Raw genomic sequence first — 21,252 nt, forward strand, 5'->3', positions numbered from 1 at the left:
CCACAGAATTAAATCCAGATTGCATGGAACAATCTGCAACTGATCGGATCATGGACACACAGATCAAGAACACTCGCCAACAGAATATCCAACTGTATCGAGTTGTCAAAGCAGGCCAACTCCTTCAGCAGGGCAAGTGGCTCACCAGGGAACAAGTTCAGCAGAAGTTTCCTCATCTCATGGAGGAGCTCAATGCAATGGGGACCATTGCTTCCTAAGGGGGGAGGAATGATCCAGGTGGATATTGGTGGCCACCTGCCAAGTCCACCTGGACCCCCATCATTGTCTTTCTCAGCATTTTCAGTTTCCTTAATTGTAGCACAACTTACTATTTTTAGCAGTTTTTCGGGTCCTGAACTTCCGGAGCCGTTTTGAGGCCCTAAACGACGTTTTTTTGGGGAATCCGAGGGCAACATTGGTCCATGGAATGGATCGATGTTGCCCGTTCCAACAATGATAGTGCTCGGATAGATCTTTCTAATGAGCTATTGTACGCGTCAAACGGAGATCATATGCCAAAGTTACGACCCCGGGAAGTTGATGTACCAACTTACCCCCAAACGGGGCCCACAGTTTGGCGTTTCATCTCCTAGGGTTAGGTTTTGGAATGTTAAGGGTTTTTCCATTGTTTCTCAACGATAAATAGGCCTTCGAGCCTCATTGTAACACAGTTCAGAGGCATGTAGCCATCACATCTCTTCTCAGAGATAAGCTACCATCGCCCTAGCTAGTTTGTTTCCATTTCTGGTTGTAAGCATATTTCAGTATTTTCCATTAATGAAATGAAGTATTATTTCCGCTGCATCTTTTTGTATATGGTTATCTCTGTAATTTGTTGCGTTCCTGTTTAAATCCGGATCATCCAACGCTTAACGATCTGCCATACCTGTGAGAGCTGTTATGCGTAGACTAGGCATGATATATTCCATAGGCATCATAGCTTCTACGCCATAGACCAATCTAAAAGGTGTCTGACCTGTCAGCTTTTTGCAAGTAGTCCTATATGCCCATAGCATTGTAGGTACGTGCACATCCCAATCATTTCGTTGTGCATTGCAAATCTTCATCAGCACGTTCTCCAAGATCTTATTAAAGGCCTCAACTATTCCATTAGCTTGAGGATGATACAGTGTGCTCTTCTGATGATAAACCTGGAACTCTTCAGTCAATGTGCTGATCATTTCGTTTAGGAAGTTCACACCTGTTGATGCCCCGAAAATCGTTGTATCAACATTGGGGGATAACCACCCGGTCCGGACCTTAATACATCTCCTTTTCCGTTTGGAATGGTGGCTCCGACTAGGTATAATGGGACCAGTTTCCCAATAATGAATAAAAGGGGTGGATGAACGATTGATTATCTAATCTAACGATAGGCAAATAATTTAATCTATCAGCAAAAATAAAATAGCTACTACTAATCCCGGGAACTATTATTCTTTGAAATGTAGCGCTTGATGATTTGACATGCATATAGATGACTCTATCTAATAAACATAGACATTTATTCATTCAATGATTACTTTGTTTAAATAGTTAAACAAAGTGATTAACACAATATTGCTACACTTATCATTTATATTATTGATATATATATGATCAAATGAAAAGCATACTGTAAACATCCAATAGTGGAAGGAATAAAGAATGCTGTTAAAAACACATACATATATCCGATAATAGCAAAAACGATCAAATGACAATTCATATAAATAGAATGAATTCAGACATAGATAATAGTACCATATGAGCTGCTAATCACTCCTTATATTAATCGCTATTTGAAATTCTTCTTCGGACTCAGAAATACTTTCAAACAAAGACAGTAGTGCACATCCGCATAAAAGCTTCTTTGTCAAAATCAGAATGATTGGTCCAGTTTTATAAAAGAATATGCCTGAAGTACAGTAGTGCAACTTCAGGTTTTAAGTCATATACAAAACTTACGACCCTTTCCAAATACATGAAAGGGTCTATAAATACTTAATTAAGCTAACTACCTATGAAACTGAAATCCTACTTAATTGGTATCAATTGATTCTGAATATCTCTTTCATAGCAATCTGGCAGTCGGCGGCATGAATCATCATTTAGGTTGTTTGCCTTTAAACCTGAGCTGGCATATCGCAAGCATTGGCTCCACTTCGGGTGGTCTGTTGAGGCGAGAATTGAGTTGGGCAGCATAGGTGGCATCCTGTATATCGGGAATGATATACCCGATTGCATCTGTGAGGCATTTGAGGGCGGCTCTCTGGCTGTATGGTTTGACTAAGAAGAACCAATAGGTGTCCCATGTCAAACTGTTAATTCCTGCGATTAATCTCCCATTTTTCTCTAGTTCCGGATAACATGACTGCTCCAATGTTTTAGCCGCTGTCAATTTACCTGGAGTACATTGAGAAATCATGTTAGACAAGTAGAGAGTATTATTAACCAATTCAACCAAATTACTTGTGGTTAATTTGCATCTTGAAATTGCTCTCTCTGCTTTCATTAACTGGGACTACCATTCCGTAAATAATATCTCCTTATGTGATTCCAGGGTTTTTGGTAAATTAGCCGCCTGTCCCTGATCGGTGTCTTGCCACTCAAGAAAATTAGTTAGTGTCTCATCGGCTTGATCCAAGTCTGTTCTAGCTTTTTCTGATTTTTCACTTATTGATGTCTTCAAATCGCATAACGGTTCCGCCTGGGCGATTTGTTGACATAAAAGCTTTATCTGTGTTATCAATGCCTTGTTTATCTGTAATGCCTGTGCTCTGAATTCAGCTAGCTGTGGAAGATTCTTTGTTTTCTCTAGCTGGGCTGATAGTTGAGCAATTTGCTCATCTTTCGATTTCAGCATTTGCTCATTCGCTGCTTTTAGTTGTGCCAATGCCTGAGACAGCTCTTTCTACTTTTGAACTGTGCTGTAATCAATTCTCTGTTTCTCTTCCTGCAATTGTTTAGTCAATTGATTATTTATTTGCTGTTGTGTAAACAATTGCCATTCTGCTTGCTCCGCCTTCTGCTGTGCTTCTGATAGTTGTGCCTGTAGTGAAAAGATCTCCTGGTCTTTTGTTTTTAATAAATTACTCACCTTTGATGCCTTGTCTATTGTCGCTGCCGAATAGGCTCCAGCATATTGTGATAGTTTTGTTAGGTCATCAGAGGGGTCAAATTCCTCTTTCCAAACCACGTTGCCCGTCACTGTTTGTTCTGGGAATAGGGAAGGTTGATCAGTCCTTCTCCTCTTCCTCTGTCGTTTTACCACAGCCTTGTGTCTTGGGCTATAGAAGACATCTAAGGGAGGAATTTCTTCTATTTGCAAAATAATTTGATCGGAGGGATCCTTTGGGATTATCTCTACTTCTTTCGAACTGGGTAGGCCGCTGGTTCCACTTGGAACCTGTTTTGAAGTTGTCTCCTGTGTGTCAGCCGCTTTTGATGTCTCGGCTTCCTTAGAGCACTCAAGATTGCTGATGATTGAGTCGAATTGCTGCCATTCCTGGAGCAATTTCGGGTCAATCTGAGTATCTACATTCACCTCTATGCTGCTCTGTTCCTGCTCTTTCGTCTGGGTTTCCTCTTGTTTTCTCATATGCACTTCCTCCTGTTCTTTTGATGTAACAGGAGGTTCCTTAGTGAGTCGCTACTCAGGCTCACTTGATTCTGTCGTTGGGGTTGTTGCTAACAGATCTAGAGGCAGAGTTTGCAACCTCTGTTCTCTAAGTCTGTTGAATTCAACTAACCCGTCATCTTTGTATTCCATTATGGCCAGCGATTTAACTTGGGACATTGACTCGGCTAAGGAGAACAGGTCATTGAACTTATCTTCTTTATGATCAGACTTTGTTAATTTGGCCTGTTCAAGTGCATTATAGGCGATTTTGTTTGGATCAAATCGCCTATTAGTGAGAGTTGCTAGAGTTAATGCCTTCATCTTTTCAGCTTCTTTCTCTGCATGTTTAAAATCATGCAAAGTGTAGACACCGCATTTCAGAGGAAAAGAGGGCCAAACCTGCTTCTTATTTTTCTTTAGAGTTTGTGTAACTCCTTCGAACATAATCTGATAGGCTATCTCCCTAGCCAACAGTTTCTCGGGTATGTACAAAGGAAGGACATGAGGTTTAGCTTGGCTACCGAAAATTCTTATATAAGTAAATTTCTCCTCTTCGAACCATCTTCCTATGGATGTCAAATCAACCCCTGCTTGGTAGGAAATCTTAGGAGCAAGTTTATCTAAAATAGAGTAATGAATGGGTAACATAAAGCCATTGTAGACTTGGTATAAATGGTGCTTATAGTAAGTTTTCCACAACTTTTGATGGTATATGTGAATGGGCATGGGGTCTTGTGAAGTCCACCTCCATCCAAGCACGGGAAATTCAGAATTAAAACACAGGGTGTCCAGGATATAAGCACTGTAGTAGAATGGGGGAATAAGCCTTTCAGTGACGCGGGTTTTGCTTCTAAAATCAAGAACTACGGTTGCTAGCTTATCTGACAGTATAGTTGCCCAATCCATTATTTCACTATTACATGCCGCTTCCATCAAAGGAACCATTTCTATAATGAAATTAGCAGAATCATGCAACCCCCACAACCTAGACGTCATTATCCCAGCATAACAATAAGGAGAACATAGAGAATCAACAGAATACTTACCCGAAGACTCATGCTTATGTTTTGCCGGATTTTGCCTCCAATCCCGAATGGGTTCGGATTCAATTTCGTTCTCATCTTGGAATTTCTCCAGAAATGCCTTGTTGTACTTCTTCTCTGGTACAAGCAAATGATACATTTGCCTCAAATCATTAGATTGAAATGAACCGAAGATTCTCCCATCTCTGGTGCAAAAGGTTATTTCTGTGATTGGGATTTCCTTAATTGCCCACCTCATTACATCCGTATATGGGAGAATTTGTTCCCGAGCTGCTATCTGATGAAGGAAAGAGTCGGCTAAATCCTTTAGAGTAGCATCAGATTTTCGAGTGGTATCTACTATGGCTTATACTGCTGTCACCTCGGGTTCTTCGGCCTCAATCAAATTATAGGTACTTTGCCAAGTAGTTTTGCTGAGTCCTAGACATGTAGTGTCGGATATCAATCCTTTTCTTTTAGTTCCTGGTTCAGCGATGAGTTGTCCTGAGGCTGGCGAAGCGGAGGCTATTGCAGTTTTCTTAGACTCCTTCCCCATTCTGCTTAAATCTACTGCTTCGGAAGAGTTCTGCACAGGAGTGAAAATGAACGTAATACAGAGAATTGGTAGCGCAAACCAAATATGAGCGAGATATATTGATCAATGCATGATGAAGGATCAACTTAAAGTGGCCATGGATACAATCTGTGAAAAGATTTTTAGACTTACTATTTCATCAAATGGCCATTAAAACCTGTCAATCCTTTAAATGCCCATCATATCGTTTATTTGCCGAATGATTTGTTTAAGCGTGCCTTGAAAGTTTTGGCGGTTGAGCACAGGTGAATCGCTGTTGGGAAGATAAAGCCTTTAATACGAATTAATCGTAATATCTTTGCTTTATCAATTCTTTGAAATTCGCGCTTTCAGCTTTATCGCAATCGGCCGTCGGGGAAAACTTAAATCGTTATATTGGTTCCTTTTGGAATCCCCGATTTCCGATAGCGATATCGCATCGCATCGGGAGTATTAACTGAGAACTTTGCAAAGCTTGCATGGTACATCTCCGATTGCCGATTGCGATATCGCATCGCATCGGAGCGAAAGGGACTTTATCGCATCGCATCGGAGCGAAAGGAACTTTTGTTATGATAACTCGTTATTGCCGATATCCGATAACCTTTTGCGTGTTGTCGTGTCGGAGAAAACCAATGGGTCTTTAAGTTATGCCTCCTTTGTCACTGCGACATGCGATCTTGTGATTGCTTTATCGCAATGATAAAAGATTACTCATTTATATATTATAAGACCTATTAATTGGTTTATCAAAAAGGTTTTGTAATGTTTTCATTTTGTTTTCGGATCTTTTTGAATAATACTAAATTGATACCAATTAAAATAAAAAGGGACCCATTTCATATTATAGTTTTGAGAATAAAAATGATATGAAATGGGGGGGTTGTTGTAGAGCACAACAACACCCTCATCACTCATCAACACTTTTGGGAAGCCAAATATGGTCAACACATGCTCAAACAATAACTTTACTATTATAGCCCCTGTACAATCCTTTACCGGCTGCGCCTTCACCCATCTGGTTAGATACTCCATCGCAGTGATGATATAAAGCGCACATGTCTTCTTTCCTGGGGGCTTAATTGGTCCAACGAAATCAATTGCCCATTTTTCAAATGGCTGCAACGATACTTGAGGATTCAGTGGCAACTCGTCCCTCCACGATGGTATGCCTGTTTGTTGACATGCATTGCATGACCTACAATATGCTTTAGAATCTTAATGCAGCACAGGCCACCACAACCCTGAGTTCAAAATCTTCTGCATTGTCGCTTTTCCTACATACTGTCCTCCCACAACCCCTCCATGAGATTCAGCAAGGATGTTATTTCGTTCAAAATTTGGCACATACCATCGCAATATCTCGTATGCGCCCATCTTATACAAATGGCTTGCAATCACTGAGAAATTTGTCACATGCACTAATAGTTCCTTCTTCTGTTGACTCGCATACCCCTCTGGTGTTGTTCGTGTAGTCAAAAAGTGAATAATATCTACAAAGTGGTTATCTGCTACGTGCACCACAAAGAGCTGCGCATCAGGCAACCCTTCCTCCAAATTAGTAGGCTCCTCTCCTATCTCAATCCATGACAGATGGTTAGGTCCTACATTCAACCTACCTGGCTTCACAATCACCTCGAAGTCATACTCCTGGAATAACAACAACCATTGGCAGATCTTCCCCCCAACATAGGCTTATTGACCAGGTATTTCAAGGCAGAATGATCTGTGTACATTTTCAAATGTCTGCCCAACAAGTAGTGCCTGAACTTTTGAAGTGCGTACACCATAGCCAATCCTTCACACTCTGTCGTTGAGTAGATCTTCTTGGCCTTTGATAATTTCATGCTCGCGAAGGCTATAGGGTGGTCCATCTCTCCTTCACAACATGTGTTAGAACTACTCCCAATGAAATGCATGAGGCATCGACATGTACATGAAATTCCTTTTTCCAATACGGGAAGACCAAAATCGGCGCGGTGACCATCTTCTCCTTCAATACATCCAAATTGCACTGACATTCTTCATCCCAACAGAATGTAGCGTCCTTCTTTAGCAGTTTCTCCATGGGCACGGTAATCTGAGCATAAGCCTTGATGAACTTTTTGTAATATCCTTTATGCCCAAGCATTGCACACAGTTGTTTGACACTTCTTGGGGCCTCCAAATTTACGATCACCGCGATCTTGGCAAGGTCCACCATCAACCCTTGCTTGCACACCACATGACCTAGAAGGATCCCAAAGGGGACATAGAATAGACACTTCTTCAGGTTCAGCGCGATCTGGTATCCACAGCACATATCCAACATTAGGTGAATACTTGCTACATGGCGCTTCACTAAGCTGAACACCATCCAGTCATCGAAATACACCTCCAAGAACTTATGGATGAACTCCTTAAACATTTCTATAACTATGCGAGAGAATATCGTGGGCACATTCTTGAGTCCAAACAGCATGACAGTATACTGAAAACAACCCCATTCAGTCGTGAAGGTTGTTTTTCTCCTATCCTCTAGCGTGATCTTGATCTAATGGTACCCCGAAAATCCATCAGTGAATGAGTAGGCCTCCTACCCTCCAACGTTATCCAATACCTCATCAGTAAATGGTGTCGGAAAAGGATCATGGATGCAGGCATCATTAAGTTTCCTTAGATCTACACAAATCCTTATTTCTCCCTTCTGTTTCTTTTCTTGAACCACCATCGGGCTCACCTAATCATATTCCTCCACAAGTTCGATAATACCTGCCTCAAGCATCTTATCCAACTCCAACCAGACCTTTTCCTTGTACTTGGGATTAAGGAAATACAACCTCTGCTTAATAGGCTTCGCGTCTGGTTTCGAAGTAATTATCACACCCAAGTCACCTATGATGCCTTTTAGGTCCAAAAACTTGATAGGAAAAAGATCCTGGTACTCGCAGAGTAACTCAACAAATTTATCCACTGTGGCATCATCCCAGTAGTCCCTGATCTTCACAAATTTTGGCTCTGCTTCAGTACCAATGTTTACTTGCTTGGTTTTCAATGGCACAGTGATGTCCAGGTTCTCTATCTGTGGACCTTCAACTTCACGATGACCTTCTACCTCTGGAATATTGATATTTCTTAGATCTTCATCCTCCCCCTCAGTGGTCACATTATAGCATTCCAACACATGGCGCAACTGGGTGCTCCAATCTGGTTGAACCAACTCCAAAGGATCTTGTGGAATTCTGAAAATCGTTGCCTTAACCGCCTGCAGAGCTTCATCAATGCATTCGAACCCATCTTCAAAACTGAAGGTCATTAAGAATATTTCCCTTAATATATCCCACTCCGCGGTGCCATGGCGGAGCTCCGTTTCCAGGTACCAATTCATAGGGATTGTATCCAAAGTATGACAGAATAAGTGCACCCACTCCGGTTGTGACTCCATTCCATAAACTTTAGTCCACTTTGCTAAATGATCACGCAGATCATTTCTCCCATCATACTTCTCAGTAGTTGAATTTTAGGACGACCAAATTGCAACCTCATCATCCTTCTATAATCTCGCCATTCATCGAAGTTGTCCTTATGTGTACCCCACCATCGTGCAAGCACAGCGCACAACGCCAAATCCAGTGCTTGGAAGGGATGATCCTCAAGGACTTATCTTTCAAAGGAATCCAAAAACTTATCTACATCAATTAAACCATATAGGGAAAATTTCTTACCTCCGATGACACAACGCAGGGATTTAGTCATCATGTTGCAGCGCAACGTAGATACTTCATGCAACCTATTCTGCCAATGCTCTAGTTCTTCATCTGAATCCGAGGTACAGGAACTTTCCCGGTCCCATGCAATCCGTCCATCAACTGTTGGATTAATCTAGTCTTGATCTCGTGCAGTTATTTTGTAAATCTGATCCAAGTCATCATCACTTTCTTCATAGTCACGAACTGGTTCAGTATAGCGCGGTCCTTCCGCAGGGTCCAATGGTACTACAACCCGAAGCGATTTCCTCTCGAACGACATTGTTCTTTTCTTCAAGTTGATGACTCCATTCATATTAATGGCCCAGTCAATTCCAAGGAGTGCGGGGTATGGATTGTTGTCGTCCACAATTTCTATTACTTCAAAATCAGCCAGTGTGCTCATGCCTTCTATATCTACGGTGACTCCATGTAGTCATCCCATAGGGATGATCTTCTGCTGGTTCGCCATCCTCAGCTGGATCAGAGACAATTGCAGCACTTGTCTCTCCATTCTCTCCCATGTCCGTTTAGGCAAAACATTTGTGTCAGACCCTAGATCTAGAATAACCTGGTCCATCTCATAATCTCCTATTTGCGCGATGAGCCTCATCTTGTGCCCTGTTCTTTCCTTATGTTTGCCGATTTTTCGTACTACGTGGTGTCCATCAGGAGCATTTTATTTACCAACACACTTGTTTATCAACTCCTACAAACCTTTCACAGCCTTGCTATCGCACAGAAGTTTCATGCAGGTTTCCAGGAACATGGTAAGTACAGAGGGGTCAACCTTTGTAGGCGCACTAGTTTCTGGTACTTTGTTATGACTTCCTGAAGTAGATGCCTCAGCGAAGCTTTTCTTGGCTTCCATAAATGTTTCCTTCGTGTGCACCAGATCAAAACCAACTTCCTTCTCTGGGGCCTTGCGAACCCATCCATCTTCTTCAGGCTATTTTCCCTTATCATCCCCAATTGTTACTCCGCTTCTCAACACGATATTCACATTCGGATCTTCCTCGCGGGGCTCGAATCTCATCATTTGTAAGTTTTGCGTAGGTTTTTGAGGCTGTGCCTTCTTCTCCTGCATCTTAGTGATCAACACAAGGCATTCTTCTATAGTGTGGTCAAATTGGCTATAGTATTGGCAAGACGAACGTGGCTGATTCTGACACTCCCACGCATAGTGCCTGGCGTCCCACAGTTAACTTGACCACAACCTCTACCAGGTCCTCCTCCTCCTAAGCCCCGTTCTCTTCCTTGATAACCTCCTTGTGCTCCTCCGATGTCCTGATCTATAGGCCGAGTCTCTGCTTGCATTCAGTAGGTAGGCATTCTTTCCATCATCAACTCGTAGCTATGACAGTGGTACTCATCGTGGCCCACTGATTTGCAGAAATCGCAGAACAATTGTTGTGGTGTCTGAATGAACTTTTGCAGCAAATGACAATTATCCATTACGTGTTTTCCAGCCACTTGACAAATAGCGCACCATAGCACAGGCGCCGTATTCGGTCCTGCTAGAGCTTCCCGCCTTAGGGGAATCGGCTCCCCTCTTGTAATATAATTTTCGAAGACAGGGCAGTGGTGTTTATCATGCCACTCACTCTTACATTTGAGGCACCAGACTTCCTCGCGCACCTTTGGCCTAACCTCTTTCTCTTTTTTCAAGCTCTGCAATTCCAAGTAGAGGTTCTGCAACTGCGAGTGAATCTACTGGACTCCCAAAGTCACATCCTGAATAGGTGTCTATGCAATCTCATTGTGATTTCCAAGGCTTCTCCGCGAGTTCCTATCTTCTGTTGTGACAAAGCAATCCTTAGGTGGGGTAGAAGCGAGGCTATAAACCATTCGCAGTGCTGACCATTTGTGAGCTACATATTAGCTTCGTGGATCACACATTTCAACCTTTGATCTAACTCCCAAGGCGTCTCACCATCCCTCATCGTGATTTCCTTAAATCCAACGACTGACTGCGAGTTAGACTTAGGCTTACTAAATTCCTTGTTTAAAGCATCCTTAATATCTGCTAGCATTGCAAAAGGATGATTAACACAATACTTAATATACCATGTCAGCGCACTATCCTGCAAAGAAGTAACTAAGTGCATCTTCTTTATGTTGTCATTAGTGATCTGCTGCATGGTCCATACAACATTAGAGAGAGGAGGAGACATAGATGGAGGGGGAGAGAGGGGGAGAGAGAGAAGGAGAGGGAGGGAGATAATGATAGAGTTGGAGTGTAGAGAGAGAGAGATGGGGGGAGAGATAGAGGGAGGTGGAAGAGAAAGCAAGAGAGAGGAAGGAAGAGAGAGAGGAAGGAAGAGAGAGAGGACTTGAGAGAGAGGACAAAGGAAGAGAGAGAGTAGAGCAAGAGGGAAGAGAGAGAGAGAGAGGGAGAGATGGATCCAACCTAGATATGGAATGTGTGTATGTAAAAACTAGTCGAGATCCATCTTGACTCCGGATCTATCAAGCGTTGAGAGGGATCAAATCTCTTTTCACTTTAAAATAGGTTTGTATCTCAAGAAATTTGATCCCTCTCTACGCATGAGAGATCCGGGGTCAAGATGGATCTAGGCTGGTTATTTAATTATTATAGCCAACAACTCAATTGGTGATTGCTATGTTATGATGTATTATGTAAACTATGAAATTCAATGTTCAAATCCCCATGAGTCAAACCATTAATCTATTTATAAACTTTCTAGACTCACCATAGTAGTAAGAGAATCACCTTTTAACACCAATATGGACCCATATCTCACTAAATTTTGATTTATTATATCATCATAAAAGTATAGTTTAACTAAGAGATGTTTCTAGTTATTTTTGAGCAATTTTTTCAGTCAATTTTGCCGAAATTTTAATATAATCTTTTTACAATTGTAATTTTGAAGTATATAATATACAAAATTTTGAGAGAGCTGAATCTATTTATGCATTAAAAAAATCACAATCTCACTTGAAATTATTATACCCCTAATTTGAACCTAAAAAACCAAAACATCTATTCATCCAAGCATTTACTAATTTAAGTGTGCTTATATAAATTTTGGAAAAAAAAAATTTCACATAAGCACCCCAAACTTTCCACTAAACCATAGCTTAGGACGCCAAATCCTATTTTTCCATTCAAATAATACCTCAAGAGAACCACACATGTACTCTTTGAGTTGAGAGTCTCTCCAACCTTCTCTAACCTAGCAATATAACAACTTAATAATATAGAAAAATTTATTATAATGTCTCGTCTTATAGACCTTTTGACTTAATCAAATTAAAAAATAATAATAAATTAATAATTGTTTCATCACAACGATACTGGAACGAGAACATAACGATGTTTTATAAAAAAACAAAAAGCCATAGCACTCTTCCATTTAGCACCAACTGCTCTTCATAACTCTCATCGTCGCAAAACCACGTGCACGGTTTTCCAAGTGAAGCTTGGTAAAGCGAACAGAATATAAAAGGGAGACTATTGAAATAGGAGGAGACTATTGAAAGAGTTTTTGAGACTCGAATCATTTTTTAGGAGTAGTCTACCTAGGCGGAGGAATTGCCCGGTTTCCGTCGCCGCCCGGAAAATTGTCCGGCTCCGGCCGCCGGCAATCCCTCCGCCCTCCGCCACCCTCTTCCTCCGCTCCGCATTCACTCCCTGATTTTTCCACGTAGATCGGATCGGAGCTGGCAATCCTGAAATTTCACTGACAGATCGCCGCCGCGGAGGAATAATGCCTTTGCCAATTCGAAATGGAGGAATTGCCCGATCGCGGGCTGCTCACTCACCTTCCTCCTCGACTCGGCGCCTCCCGCTCCGCAATTCCTCCGCTCTGCTGCTCGCCATCTAGGTACACTGGACTAACACACCAGGTTTGTTCGGCTGTTTAAATTTCAATTCTCTGCATCATGGATAACATAGCGGTGTTGTTGCGAATTTCCTGTGCCTCCTATGGCGGGCTGCAACACTATGAGGATCCACCGACAGCTTGTTTGTATTTTGTGATCCCTTTTGAGTTTTCTTCTTCTTTTTTGACACAAATGACCTACTTGGAAACCGAAGCCGAAGCCGAAGCCCCGCTCGTGCAACCGCTGTCTGGTGTCGAATTGGGTGCATTATATTCTTCACTGAAACAGAGCACAACGTTTGATTGGGTCAAAATTGGAGAGTTGTGGAGGACATCGGGCAACAAAGTTGGGGTTCCGAGTAGAGAATTGAAATTCCCGCTGCTCTCAGATGGGAATTTCACATTATTGAAGAATAGAAAATCGTTATTGTTGAGAAGGGAATAATCTAAACTTGCGAATGTCAGTTTTGGATGAGTTATGGATAAAGTGCATATTCGAGGGCCTCATGGATAACATAGCGGTGTTGAGGCAACGATATGGTCTGAACAAAAGTGCAAATGAAGTGGCTATTGTCATAGAAGCGTATCAGACTCTCAGAGATCGGGGCCCCTACCCTGCAGATCAGGTCATCAGAGATCTCTCTGGAAAGTTTGCCTTCGTTCTTTACGACTCCACCTCCCAAGCTTTCTTCACAGCAGTGGTACGCTTGTCGTTGTTATCCCTTCATTTCCTTTTTTTGTTGGGGGGTTTTGAGATTTTCCATTGAAATATCTAAGATAAACCCTTAATTTTTTCTTTCTGACCTGCTACATGCACATTTCCCTCTATCCTTCCTGCTACATTTCCCTCTATAATAAATAAAATTGAGGCTTCCCAATATTTTTCTTATCCATCTCTGGAATTTTAGTACTCTTTTCATCGGAATCATATTTCCTGGCCGCGCAATTGACAGGGGGGAAATTTAAGGCCCTGCCTCTTTTATTTAATCCACAGGTTTACCATTTCACTAGCATAGACAGGTGGATCTGTTGACCCTGCAAACTCCTTCCCATCTCTTCTCTTTTTTGGAGTAGCTTTACATTCTTAGATGAGTTATGATGAGATCCTTTTGAAAGGAAGATTTAGCAAATTCAAATTACAAGCCTTGAGAAAAATCTGTGCCATAACTTTAGCTTTCAAATTAACTTGTGGCTTAATGGCAATGTAGAGATTTTTCCAGTCAACTGGCGGTCTTTTGGCGAATTTGCCACACACAGGTTTCAGGATCCATCCTAACTGGAAACGGTTTGATAACAACAACATATTTGCAGAATACGTTAATATGGTTTATGGATATAATGACTAGAACTAAGTGACTCTTCTAACATGAATATACTCTGAAATGAAGTGGATAATAGATTCTTTTTAAAACTAGAAGTAGAAGTACATGCCTACTCTTTTAATATATATACTGCATCTTTTTCTTTTTTCTATTGTAAGGCACTTACTATCCTTTTGTGGTGTAAGACAGTTACTATTTTGGAAAATTTAGAGGATAGACCTATCAAATTCATGACTTTCATTAAGGTCACAGATGAAAGAAGGTGTCCCATCATTACAAATTGCTATCCATACCCTAGCCATATAGCTACAAGTCCCAAAAGCTAAAACTAACCTGGCCTACCTTACTGATCATAGTTGAGAAACACAGCAGAGTTGGCCATCCAAGAGAAACCCTGTAATATAAAGAATATCTACATTGCTGCTCTTGTTAAAGCCATTGTTAAGATATAGGCTTCAATTATTATGACTGTACATAGAAAAGGATGATCGAATTTATTCTACTGAACTTGATGATATGGTAACATAGTGATTCAAGTCAGCATACTGACTCAACTCAGATCTCAGTCGTTCAACCTGACTTTCTGCTTTAATGGACTCCTCTAAGTTCGGGGATCTGGTCTTGACTCTGGGGAGATCGTTTTTGACTTGCCATTTTAATATATGGGACATGATATAGGAGTTTGGCTCGTGAAAATACCTCTTTGCTAAAAGCATTTAAAATTCTTACATGATGGTTGGTATTCCTTTGCAAATGTATGGAAAAATTTTCCCAGGTCCTGCAACACTCCTATTTTGCTTACAATATTTAAGCATGAGTTATTTGCCAATGGATTTGTTCTCCTTTGTTTGGCTAGAGAGGTAAGGGGAAAATAGTTATTCAAAATCACGTGGCCAATGAACACCTTTTTCCCAGAGAAGTCTGTTCATACATCAGATTTCCATAGACCCCAAAAATGCTGCACTGAGTATTTATTTGAATAAAATCTTTCCTTAGAAATTGTGGATTTCCTGGCATTTTGACTCGGACACTATTTTTATTTCCAGGATGCCGATGGTTCAGTGCCTTTCTTTTGGGGCACTGCAGCTGATGGTTGCCTTGTCCTATCTAATGATCCACATGTCCTCAAAGAGGGATGTGGAAAATATTTTGCTCCTTTTCCCCGAGGTAATATTCGACTGCTAAATTAGACCTTATCTATTCTCTGACTGTTTCACACATCAAGCATAGTGATCTAATTTTTGTCTCTTATTTACACTGATGTTGCATTTGGCCCTGCAGGTTGTTTTTTCTCTACATTAGGTGGCTTGTAGAGTTTTGAACATCCTCTGAATAAGCTGATGCCAATGCCTTGTGTTGATAGTAAGGGGAAGATGTGTGGGGCGAACTTCAAAGTAGATGTGTTTGCCAAGAGGCAGACTAGCATGCCTAACTGTTTCACACATCAAGCATAGTGATCTAACTTTTGTCTCTTATTTATACTGATGTTGCATTTGGCCCTGCAGGTTGTTTTTTCTCTACATCAGGTGGCTTGCAGAGTTTTGAACATCCTCTGAATAAGCTGATGCCAATGCCTCGTGTTGATAGTAAGGGGCAGATGTGTGGGGCGAACTTCAAAGTAGATGTGTTTGCCAAGAGACAGACTAGCATGCCTAGAGTGGGTAGTGAAGCCAATTGGGCCAAGGAATTTTGATATGAACCAGGCCAACTTGGCTAATGAATCCTGATAAGAACAATTTGATATTTAGAAATATCATTTTGTTTTTTATTTGATAGGTATTATTTTCATAATCAATGCTGATGAAGCTGAAAAGCGAGTCAGTTTTGCAATGTAAAGGTGATTTCAAAGGTTGTTACTGGCTTATACAAGTTTGCTATCTGCAAAGTTAGTTACTCCAACCTTTCTGATTAATATATATCGTTGACTATAACAACCCTTGAAACTAAGGTAAATAAGACACGGGTAGAAGCTGCTTGCTAAGAATAACACATTCAATTGCTTAAATGGCTGCGAGAAAACTCTGAAAAGGAGCAGCTTTATTTCAATGACATACCAAACATCATAAAGAAATGATGTAAGTGGCTTTTGTAATAGTCCATTACCATCAATTTGGTAGTCTTTTAAACATTCAATTTTTATTTTTTTTTAATATATGAAACATATGTGTTATCATTTATTTGGGCTTTAAATATATATATGAATGTTAAAAGCATCATCTGAAGAATTTTTAATGATTTTTTTATTAACCATAAATTATTTTTTAATATATTTTAAAATGTGAAAATTTAATATAGCTAAGCTGGTTAATTTAGTTTAGTTTTTCTTAGTTCATTTAAAATGATATATTATTTAATGTGTTTCCTTTATATTTAAAATGATACATCATTTTTAACATTTTATGTTTGTCAATTAGTTAAAAAAACTTGTAATTTGAGGAGTTTTTTATTATGGCAATAAGTTCTATTGTTGTCTACAACATTTCAAAAGTTTACCAAGTCTTACGCTTAATGGATTTGTAGGTTCGTAGTTCATTCACCAGAAATTTGACAGTAGCCAAAAAAGGCTGAGATATCCAAAACAAGAGATTACCAAGAAACCAAAAAACCATCAAGATATACACACAACCTATAGCCATAAGAAATTAGAAAAGGTTGTTGGTGCACGGGTCCACCCCCCACGAGGTATGTTTATCCTCCTTGACGATAGTATTCATTTGATTGGCCCAACTGATTTGGGTTTGCATTGGCCATGTGGAGTTAAAAGTCAATTCTCTCTCCCAGCATCCCCAATTTACAAGAAGATTGGCTTACCTTATTCCCAGTCCAACGAGAATGTAATGTGATCACATAGGGAAAGGTGGATAACAATATTTGAATCCGAGAAACCAATAGCTCAAAATCCCAACTCTTAACCACTTTTGACACAAGGGTACCCTAGATAAGTTTCTGAGTTGTGGATATGGCCAGTTGGGAATCTCCATCCACTTGGATATTAGAAAAGCCTTATTTGCTTGCGCTCTGCAGACCTTGTTCTAGAGCAATAAAATCTACAACATTGTTGTTGGTGATTCCAAAGTTGCCAACATATATCCTTAGTATTTCCACACCAGTCCTTGAATAATCCTCCCTACTTGGTTGGGCTTGGATTTCCTTCGGCAACCCCGTCAAAGTTAAGATTGGAAAAACCAAGGGGCGGGGGAGTAAATTGAGGAGGGGAGTTTACCATCTTGGGAAATGGATTAATTGTATTTTATGTTCCATGCTTGTTTCAAGAGTTCCCACCCCCTTGCAACCAACACCACAATAGTTTGGCTCCCAAGGCTTTGTTAAGCATTTATGGATCCCTCAATCCAAGGCCCCCTACCATCTTTGGTTAACATACCTTCTCCCAAGCCACTATAGCCCACTTCCTAGTGTTTTTAGTTCCTTGCCACAAGAAATCTCAAAATTTGGTAGTGATAGCTTTATAAATCAGCGTATGTTGGCAATGCTGAAATTTGGCATAGCGGTAAAGCTTGAAGAACATCTTTGATCAAGGTCACACGACCTTCCAAGTTCAAAGAGTGGAAGGTCTAGTTGCCAATTCGATTTGAGATCCTCTCAAGAATGTCTTGCCAACAAGAAGCACATAAATTTTTTTCTACCTATGAGATAATTTGTTTGTTGGTTGTTGATCAATGATGAAAGGTTTCTTTACTATGTTTGTAAAGTTTCTTCACCAACAATTTTCTTTTTTCCAAGAACATTCTCAATTGTGGTTTAGAAGAATTTTTTAGATTTTGGAGACTTATACGATGAAAGTTTTAAGAGATGTTTATATGACTACTAAATATGAGTGTTTTGAATGGTTGTTGATGTGCTTGGTTCTTGGCCATCTACTACACAACTTCTTGTTTCAGGTTTGTGGTTGTGTTTGCACTTGCCTTTTCTCTATAAATAGATTTTTTTGTAAAAAGTCTTTTCACTGGTTTTCCATAATCAATCTGTTTCTTTTAGAGTAGTCATGATTTTTGTCAAAATCCGGCAGAATTTTGGGAAATTTGGGTTATAACTGTCAAACTTTAGGATTTTGGGTATCTAGGTGGTTTTTGATGGTTCTGAATCCATTTCCACCATAAAAAAAACCATTCAAACACCTATATGATCATTTTTCTGAAAAAAATAATCGCCAAATTCTTACCCAAAAAAATTTCCGACGTGGTTTCTTTTTTGTTGAGAGATTTCCTGTGTTACCCTTACATAATGCTAATACCATGAAAGGAAAAAAGTGACCGCATGTAGGGTGCAATATTTAAGATAAGGTAATGTAAACTTTTCATAAATTTAAAAGAATAAAACCTCTCAAAGCTGTTTGATGTAAGGTAATGAATCTATCCATAATGCCAAACCCATAGCTTCAAAAATAATAAATCCACCTATATGCTTCATAAATGCATGGTTAAAATCCATATGCTTTATAAATGCATGGTGAAAATCGATAACTGAAAATTAATAATTCCCTCTACATGCTTCATAAATGCATGGCCATCCCATGGAACTTTGTTATTTCTAATTATTATGGCCATTCCCTTTTTGAGGATACTCCAGGCTTTGAAAATACATATGCTACATAGATCGGTTTAGGATTCAGTCTCACAATAGCAACAATAGCTAAGAAGTATGGAAGAACAATTGCAGCTTTTTGTTTCTACTAAAAAGCAGTTAACACAAGACTGTAAACAAGAATTTGAATTTTGGTTTTGGCTCCATTTCCTTGTTAATATAAGCAGTCCTCATTTACAATGTCATTTTATAACATACTGCCGAAGGTTACAGAAGGACTAACAGAGAGAGTGGGGAAATTGAAGACAACATACAGTTCTGGCATCAAAGATATGCATAATCTAGCCCATGCACTTGATGAAATGTCCCTGTCAAGTTTTGAGAAGCTCAACTTAATAGTATCTAAACAGTCTTCAGCTCTAGATGACATAAGATTCTGCTTTGTCACAATTCACAAATTAGTGAAGTGAAGAGTGGATTTATATATATTTTACCTGTGTGCAGGTTTTGGCCATTGTTGTTTCAGAGGCTGATGCAATGCTCTAACCAACTCAGGCTCTGTAATCAATATTACCAACTATGTGTACTCTAATAGAGTAATCCTTTGCCACAAAATGTTGTTGGTTTGATTTCCTTCGTCTAAGGTCTCTTTCAAGCTACCCTTCAATATCATTTTAATTTTACTGAAAACATGGAACATGCTTGTCATTTGGGTTACTAGCGATATCTATTTCATATTATTTTAATTGATACATAGTCACATCGTGGCACTTTAAGATCACATTTTTTACTACTCTGTTAGAACAATTAGAAAATATTTTTTTATGGGAATTTACACAAAAAATTCATAAACAGGAAAACTTTACTATGGCCATATATATATATATATATATATATATATGGCCATATATATATATACTTGCTTCTTGATCTGAGTTCAAATTTTTACAAATCATCACTTTTTAAGTGAATAGAAATAACCACTGCGACAGTAAAGAGGCACACTAGAGGCTAGAGAACATAATAGCTCAAAGAAAGGAGTAGCAAATCCAATACAATGCATAAGTCAACAGCCTTAAAAGTTTCTTCGGCTCAAATCTGTCCACTTCAATCAACAAAAATATGTGTCCCTTCCATTGGTCTCTTCAAAGAGCATTCAAGCACCTTCAGGGCTTTTGCTATTTAGTCATCTCTTAGCTCTCTTGCAGAATGCATGTTTCCATTTGTCTTTGCCCTTTCTGGACGGAGTTCCTGTGCCTGCAAAATTCAGGACCACAAATAAGGAGTAGTCTACAAGACAGTTAACACTTTATCACAAGCATAAAAAGACAGAACATTGTTCAGTGAATGTCAACAAATCATGAAGAGGGCATGTTTAAAATAACATAACAATCTACAACGCTATCATATACTATTCCATGGAGGCAAAATCAGCTTGATGAAGTCATGAAAATCCAACGAGATCTTTGACTAAAGGCAAGGAATCAAAAATCCAACAACAAAAAACGCAATGATAAGGTCCAAACCTCATTGGCCTTTGACCATCTAACCATAACTTTATAAAGATGTAAAATATAAAGATCTATAAATCTAATAAACATCGAACCATGAACATAGGTATGAGAACATAGTAACTACATGTTTAAGTATAAAAATCAAACATGTTGCATGAACATAAATAAGTAAAGAGATTCTATTTGACAGCGAGCAAATTTTTCAGTGACCATGAACAGATTATGAAAAAGGTATTTTCATAACAACATAACAATGGGAAAACATAAATATACTTATCATATGATAAAGGGCCACCTGACGACGCCATGATAACCTAGCTTATCTATTCTTTGTGCATACCTCATTGATTCCCACTAGAGTTGAAGTCCTTCCATAGATGATCAGTCATGGTAGAAGATGATGCTTCTCCACTTATTCTATAGTTACCTAGAAAAATGTCAAACGTTATCGCAAAGAAATTTTCTAGAGCATCAAGGTATATATGCACACACAATGAAAGAGTGTCAAATGTACCTGGCATGGCAGGTAAGGTTGGATGGTCTTGCATCTCCCTTTGGTCTTGGGTTATCGCCATGGTTGGGGATTGTTGCATCGCTGTAAAAATAAACATACCACATGTTAAAGAATAGTGATGATTAAATACTTAAATCTAAAACCATGACTCTATTCAACACATGAAACTAACCTGGAACCATAGACACGACATTATTTGGTCGATGACGTCCTCGCTTATTGAGGAATCAAAACTCAAATGGTTCATATTCTGATGGATCAACATTTAAATCAATTTCCAAACCACTGTTTTTTCTGTTGGTTCTTTTTTTTTTGTGGGGCTAAGGAAACTCTTCTTCCTCTTCAAAGATGGATCAAGAGAACCCAATCCAGGTGAGAAGTCAAAATCAGTAACGTGCAAATTATTGGCTTCATCCAACATTTTTTTAAGCATACCATTCAACTGGATTGTCTTTTCCAAAGTAGTAGGAGGGTTATCGAAAATGAGATGTGTATAGCTAAACAACTCCTCCCTTGCTAAATGAAGTGCCTCGGCATCTGCATCAACAACATTTGTGGCCATAAGAGTAGAATCGACATCTGCATCATGG

General features: G+C 39.6%; 1 protein-coding gene and 1 long non-coding RNA gene across 2 annotated transcripts; one reads left to right on the top strand and one right to left on the bottom strand.

The window, feature by feature from the left end:
• The first annotated feature begins 13,128 nt into the window (after positions 1 to 13,128).
• Positions 13,129 to 16,056, top strand: LOC149224433 (asparagine synthetase [glutamine-hydrolyzing] 1-like). The gene is made up of 3 exons (XM_089383560.1): positions 13,129 to 13,471; positions 15,139 to 15,259; positions 15,598 to 16,056. The coding sequence occupies exons 1-3, from the start codon at positions 13,229 to 13,231 to the stop codon at positions 15,783 to 15,785; spliced, it is 552 nt and encodes a 183-aa protein (XP_089239686.1). The 5' UTR covers positions 13,129 to 13,228; the 3' UTR covers positions 15,786 to 16,056.
• A 4,094-nt stretch (positions 16,057 to 20,150) lies between these two features.
• Positions 20,151 to 20,958, bottom strand: LOC149224434 (uncharacterized). The gene is made up of 3 exons (XR_016249067.1): positions 20,835 to 20,958; positions 20,663 to 20,743; positions 20,151 to 20,575 (listed from the first exon to the last, which is right to left on the bottom strand). It is a non-coding gene; the product is annotated as an uncharacterized LOC149224434 (long non-coding RNA).
• Positions 20,959 to 21,252: the final 294 nt, after the last annotated feature.

Source organism: Pinus tabuliformis, chromosome Q (genome assembly GCF_031772625.1).
Source record: "Pinus tabuliformis cultivar Carrire ecotype Pingquan chromosome Q, CPIR1, whole genome shotgun sequence".
NCBI classification, from domain to species: Eukaryota; Viridiplantae; Streptophyta; class Pinopsida; order Pinales; family Pinaceae; genus Pinus; species Pinus tabuliformis.

Excerpts from the sequence above, each read along its gene's own strand:
- LOC149224433 (XM_089383560.1), top strand. The coding sequence starts at position 13,229 with ATGTCAGTTTTGGATGAGTTATGGATAAAGTGCATATTCGAGGGCCTC. Across the intron at positions 13,472-15,138 it reads AAGCTTTCTTCACAGCAGTG|GATGCCGATGGTTCAGTGCC; the intron begins GTACGCTTGTCG and ends TTTTATTTCCAG. Across the intron at positions 15,260-15,597 it reads TTTTGCTCCTTTTCCCCGAG|GTTGTTTTTTCTCTACATCA; the intron begins GTAATATTCGAC and ends TTGGCCCTGCAG.